Genomic DNA, 11,834 nt, shown 5'->3' with positions numbered 1-11,834 from the left:
AGAAGAAAAGCAGACAAGGGCAGAAAACTTTTTGAAGAAATGAGTGAAAACTTTCTTAACCTAGGAAAAGAAACAGGTGCCCAAATCCAGGAAGCCCAGAGAGTTACAAATAAGAGTTATCCAAATACGTCCAAACCAAGTGAGGAAGAGGTAATACCTCCAAACTCATAGTGAGGGAAGAAGTAAAACTGTCACTATTTGCACATGATATGATTCTGTATATAAAAAACTCCAGTAAAAAACTGTTGGCACTAATCAACAATTTGACTAAATTTCAGGATATAAAATCAACATACAAAAATCAGTTGGCATTTCTATACACTAGGATGAAATGTCTGAAAAATAAAACTGTCACACTCACAATAACATCAAAAACAATGAAATACCCAGAAATTACTTTAACCAAGGAAGTGAAAGTTCTGTACAATCAAAACTACATGACTTTCCTAAAAGAAATCGAAGTTGACACAAATGGAAAGACATCCATGCTGATGGACCATAAGAACTGACAGTTAAAATGTCTGTACTACTCGAAGTCACCTTAGATTCAACACAATCCCCATCAAAAAACCAATGGCATTCTTCACAGAGATAGAAAAAAAAAATCCTAAAATTTATATGAAGTGACGAAGTCTGCAAAATAGTCAAAGCATTTCTCAGGAAAAAGAACAAAGCCAGAGGTATCAAACGTCCTGTTTTCAGACTGTAGTACAAAGCTACAGTAATTTTTAAAATAGGGTAGGATACTGGCATAATAGACACAGACTAACAGAACAGAAGAGAGCCCAGAATTAAACCCCTGCATACACAGTCAACTAATATTTGATAGTGGAGCCAAGAATGCCCAATGGGGAAATGATAGTCTCTTCAACAAATGGTAATGGGGAAATTGGATAAACACATGCAGAACAATGAAACTGGACCCCTATCTTACCGCTCACAAAAAATTAACTCAAAATGGATCACAGATTTAACACAAGTCCTAATAACTATAAAACTTAGTAGAAACAGAGAGGAGGCTCCCCAACAGTGGTATTGAGAGTGATTTTTGGATATAACACCAAAAGCACAAACAATAAAAGCAAAAGTCAGCAAATGGAACTACATCAAACTTGAACACTTGCGCACAGCAAAAGAAACAATTAACCAAATGAAAATGCATCCTACAGAATGCAAGAAAAATTTTGCAAACCATGTATCAGATAAGGGGTTAGTATCCAAAATATATTTAAAAACTCATAAAACTCAAAGACAAAAAGAAAAAGAAACAACAAATAATCCAACTAAAAAAAGGGCAGAAAAACTAGACATTTTTCCAAAGAAGACATCCAAATGGCCAAGAGGCACATGAAAACATTCTCAATATCACTAATCATCAGGGAAACACAAAACTACAGTGAGCTATCACCTCACACCTGTTAGAATGGATGTCATCAAGAAGACGAGACAACAGGTGCTGGGGAGATGTGAATAAAAGGGAACCTTTATACACTGTTGGTGGGAATGTAAATTACTGCAACCAATATGGAGGTTTCTCAAATAATTAAAAATTAATCTACCACATGATCCATCAATTCTACTTCTGGGTATATGTGCAAAGGAAATGAAAACAGGATTTTGAAGAGATATCTGTACTCCCACATTCACTGCAACGTTATTCACAGCAGCCAAGATATGGAGACAACCTAGATGGCCATCAACCAATGAATAAAATAAGAAATGGGATTTATACTTATACAATGTAATATTTTTCAGCCATGAGAAAGGAAGACAGCCTGCCATTTGCAACAACATGGATGGACCTTGGGCACATTATGCTAAGTGAGAAAGACAAGTACTGTGTGTAGAATCTAAAAAGCCAAACTCATAAAAACAGAAATAAATGGTGGTTACCATGGAATGGGGGTTAGGGGATAAGAGAGATGTTGTTCAAGGGTACAGTCTTACAACAAGCAGTAAGTAAGCCCTAGAGAGCTAATGCACGGTACAGTGAATATAGAAAACGATTATATTCATCAAATATGCTGAGATTAAAAATGAATTATTACAACTACTAGAAAAAGGACAACTATGAAATGTGATAGAGGTGCTAATTATCACTTTAATGGCAATCATATTATAATACATAAATTATCATATTAACATGTATACCTTAAATTTACACAATGTTATATTTCAAATATATTTCAATTAAAGTAAAAGAGACCCATACAAAGACATATTCTAATTAAATTATCAAAAGTAAATCTATGACAAAGGAGGCAAGAATATACAGTGGAGAAAAGACAGTCTCTTGAATAAGTGATGCTGGGAACACTGGACACTACATGTAAAAGAATGAAACTAGAACATTCTCTAACACCATACACAAAAATAAACTCAAAATGGATTAAAGACCTAAATGTAAGGCTAGATACTATAAACCTCTTAGAGGAAACAGAGGCAGGACACTCTTTGACATAAACTGCAGCAAGATATTTTGGATCCACCTCCTAGAGTAATGAAAATAAAAACAAACAAATGGGACCTAATTAAACTCCAAAGCTTTTGCACAGCAAAATAAACCGTAAACAAAACGAAGAAAACTCACACAATGGGAGAACAGATTTGCAAACAAAGTGACAGACAAGGGATTAATCTCCAAAAGAGACAAACAGCTCATGCAGCTCGATATCAAAAAAAAAAACAACCCAATCAAAAAATGAGCAGAACATCTAAAAAGACATTTCTCCAAAGAAGACATACAGATGATATGTGGAATCTAAAAAAATGGTACAAATGAACCTGTTTACAAAATAGAAATAGAGTCACAGATATAGAAAACAAATGTAAGGTTACCATGGGGTATGGGGGGGGCCAGGAGGGATAAATTTGGAGATTACTAACAAGAGCCTACTGTATAGCACAGGGAACTCTACTCAATACTCTAATGACTTATATGGGAATAGAATCTACAAAAGAGTGGATATATGTATATGTATAACTGATTCACTGTGCTGTAAGCAGAAACTAACACAACATTGTAAATCAACTATACTCCAATAAAAATTAATTAAAAATAAATAAGACATACAAATGGCCAAAAAGCACATGAAAAGATGCTTAACATCACTGATTATTAGAGAAATGCAAATCAAAACTACAATGAGGTATCACCTCACACCAGTCAGAATGGCTGTCATCAAAAAGTCTACAAACAATAAATGCTGGAGAGGATGCAGAGAAAAGGAAACCCTCCTACACTGTCAGTGGGAATGTAAATTGGTACAACCTTTATGGAGAACAGTCTGGATGTTCCTTAAAAAACTAAAAATAGAGCCACCGTATGATCCAGCAATCCCACTCCTGGGCATATACCTGGAGAAAACCATACTTTGAAAATATACATGAACCCCAATGCTCATAGCAGCATTATTTACAATAACCAGGATATGGAAGCAACCTAAATGTCCATCAACAGAGGAGTGGGTACAGAAGATGTGGCACATATATACAATGGAATATTACTCAGCCATAAGAAAGAACCAAATAACGCCATGTGCAGCAACATGGATAGACCTAGAGATTATCATGCTAAATGAAATAAGTCAGACAATGACGAATATCATACGATATCACTTATATGTGGAATTTTTAAAAAATGGTACAAATGAACTTATTTACAAAACAGAAACAGACTCACAGACTTCAAAAAGAAACTTATGGTTACCAAAGGGGAAACGTTGGGAGAGGTATAAATTAGGAGGTTGGGATCAACACATACACACTGATCTATATGTAAAATAGATAATCAAAAAGGACCTACTGTAAAGCACAGGGAACTCCACTCAACACTCCGTAATAACCTATATAAGAAAAGAATCTGAAAAAAGAGTAGATATATGTCTATGTGAAACAATCACATGGCTGTACACCTGAAATTAACACAACATTGTATATCAACTATATTCTAATATAAATTTTTTTTTAAAGTAAATGACAAGGAGAGAATCTTAAAAGCAGCAAGGAAAACAACTTGTAACATACAAGGAAACCTCTAAGGCTACCAGGATCTTTCCACCAGAATATGCAGGCCTGCAGGGAGTGGCGTGATATATTCAAAGTACTGAAAGAAAAAAACCTGCCAACCAAAAACACTCTACCTAGCAAAACTGTCCTTCCACTTTGAAGGTGAAAAGAAGAGTTGTAGACAAGCAAAAGCTAAAGGAGTTCATCACCACTAGACTGGCCTTACAAGAAATGTTAAAGGTGTTCCTTTAAGCTGAAACAAAACAGCACTAATTAGTAACAGGAAAACATATGAAAGTATAAATCTCACTGGTAAAGACCAATATATAGTTAAATTCAGAATAATCTAATATTGTAATGATAGTGGGTTAATCACTTACATATCTAGTATGAATGTTAAAAGACAAATATAGTAAAAATAACTATCATACAATAAGTAATGGATACACAGACTAAAGATATGTAAATTTTGAAATAAAAAACAAAACATGGAGGAGGAAGTAAAGTGTAGGGTTTTAGAATGCATTTTAACTTAAGTTGTTATCAGCTTATTATGAGGCTTATCAACTTATTTATAACACTAAATATTATGAGGCTTACATAAAATGTTATATTTATAACAGTTGTTATAATAACCACAAAACAAAAATCTGTGGTAGATACACAAAAGATAAAGAGAACGGAATCTAAGCATGCCACTCTAGAAAATGATCAACTCACAAGTGAAGAGAGCAATAAGAGAAAAAGAACAAAGGACTTTCAAAATAGCTCAAAAACAATTTAACAAAATTGCAGTAATAATAATTACCATCTATCAACAATTACTTTAAATGTTAAATGGACTAAATTCTCCAATCAAATGACATAGAGTAGCAGAATCTATTAAAAAACAGGAGATGATTTTATGCTGTGTATTAGAGTCAACTAATTTCAACTTTAAGGACATACACACACTGAAATGGAAAAAGATATTCCATGCAAATGGAAACCAAAAGAAAGCTGGGGTGGGTATACATAGGCAAAATAGACTTAAAAGCTGTAATGAGACAGTCAAGGTCATTACATAATGATAAAGTGGTCAATCCAACAAGAGGATATAAACATTTGTAAATATGCACCCAACATAGGAGCACCTAAATATAGTAAAAATTAACAGACTTAAAGGGAGAAATAGCAAGACAGTGTAAAAATTGCCAAAAAATTCGACATCCTAGAAATGGGTAAATTCCTAGAAACATACAACCTATCAAGACTGAATCATGAAAAAATAGAAATAGAAAATCTGAACAGACCAATTACTAGTAAGAAGATTGCATCAGTTATCAAAAACCTCCCAAGAAACAAAGTCCACGACCAGATGGCCTCACTGGTGAATTCTACCAAACATTCAAAGAACAATTAATACCTGTCCTTCCAAACTCTTCCAAAAAATTAAAGAGGAATGAACACTTCCTGATTCACTTTTACAATGCCAGCCTTATTACCATGATACCAAAACCAGACAAGGATACTACAAGAAAATTTTAGGCCAATATCCTTGATGAAAATAGATGAAAAATTCCTCAACAATATATTATCAAGGTTAATTCAACAACCCATTAAAAGGGTCATACACCGTGATCAAGTGAGATTTATTCCAGGAATGCAAGGATTCTTCAAAATCCACAAATCAATTGATGTGATACATACATTAACAAAATAAAGGCTAAAAATCATATGATCATCTTATTAGATGCAGGAAAAGCATTTACAAGATACAAAACTAATATACAAAGATCATTTGCATTTCTATACCATAATAATGAACTATCAGAAAGAGAAATTAAGAAAGTAAATAATTCCACTTGTATTTGCATCAAAATGAATAAAATACCTAAGAATAAAGGTAACCAAAAAGGTGAAAGACCTATACACTGAAAACTATAAGACATTAATGAAAGAAACTGAAGACAACACAAATAAGTGGAAGAATATTCAGGGCTCATAGAGTAGAATTGTTATAATGTCCATAGCACCCAAAATAATCTACAGATTGCATGCAATCCCCATCAAAATTTCAATGGCGTTTTTTACAGAATTAGAGCAATCCTAAAATACATATATGAAACCACAAAAGACCCAAAAATCCAGCACAATCTTGAGAAGGAAAAACAAAGTCGGATGCATGATACATCCTGATTTGAAACTGGATTAAACAACTACAGTAATCAAAACAGTATGGCACTGGCATAAAAAAAGACACGGACCAATGGAACAGAACAGAGAACCCAGAAATAACCCATGCATATATGGTCAATTGATTTATGACAAAGGAGCCAAGAATATACATTGGGGAAAAGAAAGTCTCTTCAATAAAAAGTGCTAGAAAAACTGAACAGCCATATGCAGAAGAATGAAACTGGACCACTATCTTACGCCATACACAAAAATCAACTCAAAATGGATTAATGGCTTGAAGACCTGAAACCATAAAACTCCTAGAAGAAAATATAGGTAGTAAGCTCCTTGGCATTGGTGTTGGTAGTGACTTTTTGGACTTGTCACCATAAGAAAGCAAAGGCAACAAAAACAAGAATGAAAAAGTGGGACTACATCAAACTTAAAAGCTTCTACACAGCAAAGGAAACCAACAGAATTAAAAGACAGCCCATAGAATGGGAGGGAATGTTTGCAAATCATGTATGTGATAAGGGGCCAGTATCCAAAATATATGAAGAACTCATATAATTCGAGATCAAAAAACTAATCTGATTTTAAAATAAGCAAAGGATCTCAATATGCATTTTTACAAAGAAGATATACAGATGGCCAACAGGTATGTGAAAAAATACTCAACATCAGTACACATCAGAGAAATATAAGTCAAAACTACAATGAGTTATCACCTCACACCTGTTAGAATGACTATTATCACAAAGACAAGAAATAACAAATGCTGTCAAGGATGCGGATAAAACGGAATCCTTACACTTAGTTGGTGGGAGTGTAAATTGGTGCAGCCACTGTGGAAAACAATATTGAGGTTCCTCAAAAAATTAAAAGTAGAATTACTATATAATCCAGCAATCCCACTTCTGGGAATTGAAAAATAAAATTTTCCTTAGTAGATTTTTTTCCTCAGAATTCTCTTTAACAGACTTCTGCGGCCTTAGAATACAATTCAAGAAGAAAATGTTATTTACTTGGTGGCAGGCACTGTATTAAACCCTAATGAGCAAAAAGAGCCAATGTTTTAGTCTCTGGGAGCTCAGAGTCTTTGTAAAATCATTCAGACTAGAAAATTTATTTTCTTACATAACCTATTATTTTGATTATTGGAAGATGAACCTTGGATTAGTGAATTCTTGAAAGATGTTTAGGAAAATAATTAGAAGGGAGGTTTTCTTGTTTTTTTTTTTAATTGAAGTATAGTTGACCTATAATATTATTTAAGTTACAGGTGTAAAATACAGTGATTCACAACTTTTAAAGGTTTTATTCCATTTATAGTTATAAAATGTTGCTATATACCGTGTTGTACAAGATATCCTTTTAGCTTATTTTATACCTAATAGTTTGTACCTCTTAAGATAGGAAGTTTTTTTAATGAAATTCAGTATATTTAAAGGAATCAGAGGATGCAGAAAATGTTACAGAATACAGAACCTAGGAATAAAAGGTAAAGAATAATTTTGTGTTAGCAAGGAATCTAATGATCTGCCACTAGACGGGGGGGGGGGGGGGGATCCAACTGAGCAAATATGTAGCTTCGATTTCATGGTTCTCTAAACAGGATAAACCTCTCCTGCTAGCTTAGCTCTTTATTTTGGATATAGGTTTTCAGAGTGTCCTTTCTTTTAGGGTTCAACTACATTATTCTTCATTTTAATTCTTGATGAAGGTCCAGATGCTACATGTGCAGCATGATATGTTCACGTTTGAAATTCGATATAAGGGACAGGGAAAATAGAAGTTCATTTCTCAAATTTATTTATTTTACCAATCTCAGACTTTGCCTTATTGAGCATTAATTGCTAATATCATAATTCTTGGGAATTATAAAATAGACTATGAAATTTTATTTTTATATCTTGTACTTATAAATATAGAAGGATATTTAATACTGTGAAAGTAAGGTTTTTCAATTTAGAAACTGGAATATCACTCAAAACAGCATAAAGTATTTCCTTTCATAATCATCAGAATCTACAACTAAAACTGTAACGCATTCTTCAAACGGTACTAGGAAAACGGCTTTATCTAAAATTGTTGAACAGTAAAATCTAGGACAGTGTAATTTATCTGGATTCAAATTAAAGCAGCTTTATAAGGTGAGTTCAGAAGTGGACTAAACACGGCGTGCTCTGGGAGATGTCTTACTAAATATTTTTCAGGAGTTTTCTGTTTTCCTTTTCTTTCCAACAGGAGGATTATACCGACTGCGGGGGTGTTTCTGGGTTAAGTCCCTCCCTGTGGTCCATCATCGGAATCCAGTGTGTACTACTTTGGCTTTTATCTGGCAGCAGACACTACCAGTTATGACCTTCTTAAACCAAATCTGCATATTAAACTCCAGACCCTGCCAAAACGTGAGCCCTCCATTGCATTAAAAGAGGGTCAACTGTGGAATCAGCAGACCACTAGCTCAGACCATCCCAGGGCCTCACTCTAAGACACAGACTCTTAAGGCACCCGCTGGCTGCATGTCAGGGTGTCAGATCCTTAAGTGTGAACCCTGCATCATCTATATATAACATCAAAGCAAAATACTATACATGCTCTCTATTGGAAAATTTGAGAATTTGTTGTTGCATTGTTGGTGATTACGTGTAAAAGGGCTCCCCCACACAGTTGTTTATGAATCATACAAATTATCTTAATTTTGACCTGGAATTCTGACTTGCTGCAATCCTTGTTCTTTTACCAAGAAAATCTCTAGGGGAAAAGAAAGTTATTTTTTCCTTATTCTTCTGTTCAAAATTATTTGCTGCTTTGAGTAATTATTATTGAACGTATACATAGAGAGAGAGAGAGAGGGGGGGAGAGAGATAATTAACATTGGTGTAATCTGTCAAAATAGAAATTATGGCTTATTTTCTACGATAAAAATTGCCATGAATAAAATGCTTTATGAAGAATGGCTTCTCTGCCAGAAATATAACACAAATGATGACCAAGTTTTGGTGGGGTAATGAATTGGTTGTTTGAAAATAATTAAGAAATTAAAGGTGCTTGAGGGTAGAATTAATATGCGACATATTTCCTCATAAATGTGAGCCCTTAATAAACGCTTTGATGCAATGTTCTTTTTGTTCACAGTAAAGTTCTGTAGTGCTAGCCAGATATTTCAAAATGCTCTAAGGAAAGCTTGTTGGGGGGAGGGGAAATGTTTTTTCTTGTGATAAATGAACTTTGGTCACCAAGGGTATTTTGCATGATGCTGCTGCTATTTTAACTTTCGGTTTGTTTTTCTCTTACTGTAGAGTATAGTCCGTTGAAAAGTTAACTGAGTGACATTATTGTTATGTAAGAATCTGAACCTTGCAATGTAATGCACTTAAGTCATCTTTTAAAATGTCGTTAAACTACTCTGAATATACTGTGCAGTGTAAATGCTGAATGATTGGATTAGGTAAATGGTGAAATGGGAATTAATGGATTTTATACAGATTCTCGTGCTTTTGCCTGAAAACCTATGTACAGATATTTTAAGTACATAAATCAGATTTGACACATTTATTTTTTGAAGAGTACATATATGTTCTCAATGAAGATTCACCCTAGGTTTCCTCTTTATTCGCTGGAATAGCAGCACGTACAATCCCAAATTTGCTGCTGCTGCTGCTTTTGTTCCCTCTGTTTTAAATGGTATGATCACTTGACCAAAATTTCCATGCAGTTTGATGAGGGTTTTACAATAATCTGAACAAAAAGGAAACCTTGAATCTATATGTATGCACACGAATACTTGATTGTGAATAATCAAAATTGTTTTTATACAGCCTCATTAGTGAAAATGGTTAGTGTAGTAAATTAGATATTTCATTATAGAGTAATATGGTAGCAGAATTTATTTATGCTTTTAAAGATTATTTTCAGGGGTAAACAGTATTTGAAGAAAGGGTAAAAACAATGAATGTGTAACTCTAACTATAGGGAATAATTCTGCTGGAAGTATGCAGATATTTTTAATGGTAAAATGCATTTGTTCTTTTTTCAAACATGCCATATATTGGTGTGTGTCTATGCTGGAAATTTTCTTATATACCATTTTTAAGTAAAAATCTTATTAACATTATCCAGCATGCTTTAATATGCTTCATATATCAAAGATATAACCAATTCTTTAGCGTAGTTTAAAAGGTCTATTTGTTTTGTTTTTAGCTTTGCATACATTTGTAATTTCCTCCACCACCAATATACCCTAGGTACCATTTGTGTACATTTCCTTATTTAAAATATTTTTTTATTTAAAAATGGGGGGAGGGGAAAATGGAATCACTTTGCCAACTATTGTTCTAAGAGTTGACATCAGTTACCATTTCTAATGCATTGTTGTGATTTTGTAGTCTCATTTGTAACTGGTACTGACATTTTAGAAAACACCAAAGTGATTTAAAAAAATATGGAACTTCTCACTCTAGTAACAATATGTTTAAATCATGTTGTTTGTTAATTAAATATTTAAAACTTATTGTTAACTTTTGCTGACTATTTTAAATCATGAAAGTGTTGGGAAGGGGATATCGAAATATACAGTTATGTTAGTTTGTGTATATAAACGACGCACATTTAAACAACTGAATTGCTTCCAGCATACAACAAACTACCTTAAAATTATCTTTAAAATCTATTAAATATATTTTCATGGCTAATGTCACTGAAATAATGTTTTCATCAACTACATTGTTGTTGTGTTAATCACAGTTAAACTTGGCATCTCTTGGCAGGGTCCTATTTGATTTCACTTGCCATCAAAATATATTTACATGCACGAGTCTTGCCGTGATCCTTTGTTTTCTGTCATAAAATAAACATATAACAACCACACATACGTTAATAAATTGGGTAAGAACATGCTCTCACATACGTTAATAAATTGGGTTAGAACGTTATTCTCGTGCCTAATACTAGTCTTCACGCATGTGGCGTAATTTTTTGAAAGACAGTAACACTTGTCCCATCCAATTGTTATCTTTAATTTAGGATTTTTCTGTGAGTTCTACTGTTGACACGAACCTAAATTTCAGCCTGTTATAAATACTGATTTTCAAAGACCAAACTGTACAAGAGATCAAGAAAAAAGCTTTTAAACCCCTTTTGCTTACTTAATTTTGGCTATGCTCATGCAGCTTACTGTATTTTGTCACTAACAGAATCAAAAGTCTTGCATTGCTGTTGAATAACAGGAATGAACTTTGCATTAATGGTTTGTTTATATTTTTTCATTTGAACAACCAGCATTACTGCCAAACACCAGTCGTGGTCCATATTTGTAACAGGTTTTTAACATGACATAGTTAGCAAGTTTGATTGAAGAGACTTTTAGGTCCTGGGCCTATAAGATTTTGGTATGATCTTTTTCATGTTTCTAATGCTTGAGGCGTCATTGCTTAACTTGGAAAAAACAAGACAGTGTTGCTGCCGTTTGTAAGTTTTCCTATAATATTCCTTTTATTAACTTTAAAACTGGCCTTACAGGGTTCAAATAGGCAGTATCCCTTTTAAGTGACCTTTGCAACCCAAGTGTTACTTGCTTATTTGATGCTCTCTTGTATTTTACATCTCATTTAAATCTTTCTCTCCACCAAAGCTTAAATTCTATGTCTTATTAAAACTCTGAACTA

The 11,834-nt window shown here is 33.5% G+C and overlaps 1 protein-coding gene across 1 annotated transcript in view; it reads left to right on the top strand.

Moving 5' to 3' along the window:
- Window positions 1-11,609, top strand: part of CACNA2D1 (calcium voltage-gated channel auxiliary subunit alpha2delta 1) — a 486,952-nt gene extending 475,343 nt beyond the window's left edge. Inside the window, exons 25-26 of the mRNA XM_029233044.1 lie at window positions 6,772-6,823; window positions 8,413-11,609. Of these exons, the coding sequence (XP_029088877.1) occupies window positions 6,772-6,823; window positions 8,413-8,529 (169 nt within the window). The 3' untranslated portion in view covers window positions 8,530-11,609. The remainder of the gene's footprint in view (window positions 1-6,771; window positions 6,824-8,412) is intronic.
- The last annotated feature ends 225 nt before the right edge of the window (window positions 11,610-11,834 follow it).

Source organism: Monodon monoceros, unplaced genomic scaffold, assembly GCF_005190385.1.
Source record: "Monodon monoceros isolate NGI ecotype Baffin Bay Population unplaced genomic scaffold, NGI_Narwhal_1 Super_Scaffold_2, whole genome shotgun sequence".
NCBI classification, from domain to species: domain Eukaryota; kingdom Metazoa; phylum Chordata; class Mammalia; order Artiodactyla; family Monodontidae; genus Monodon; species Monodon monoceros.
This window is presented reverse-complemented; position numbering and strand designations above follow the sequence as displayed.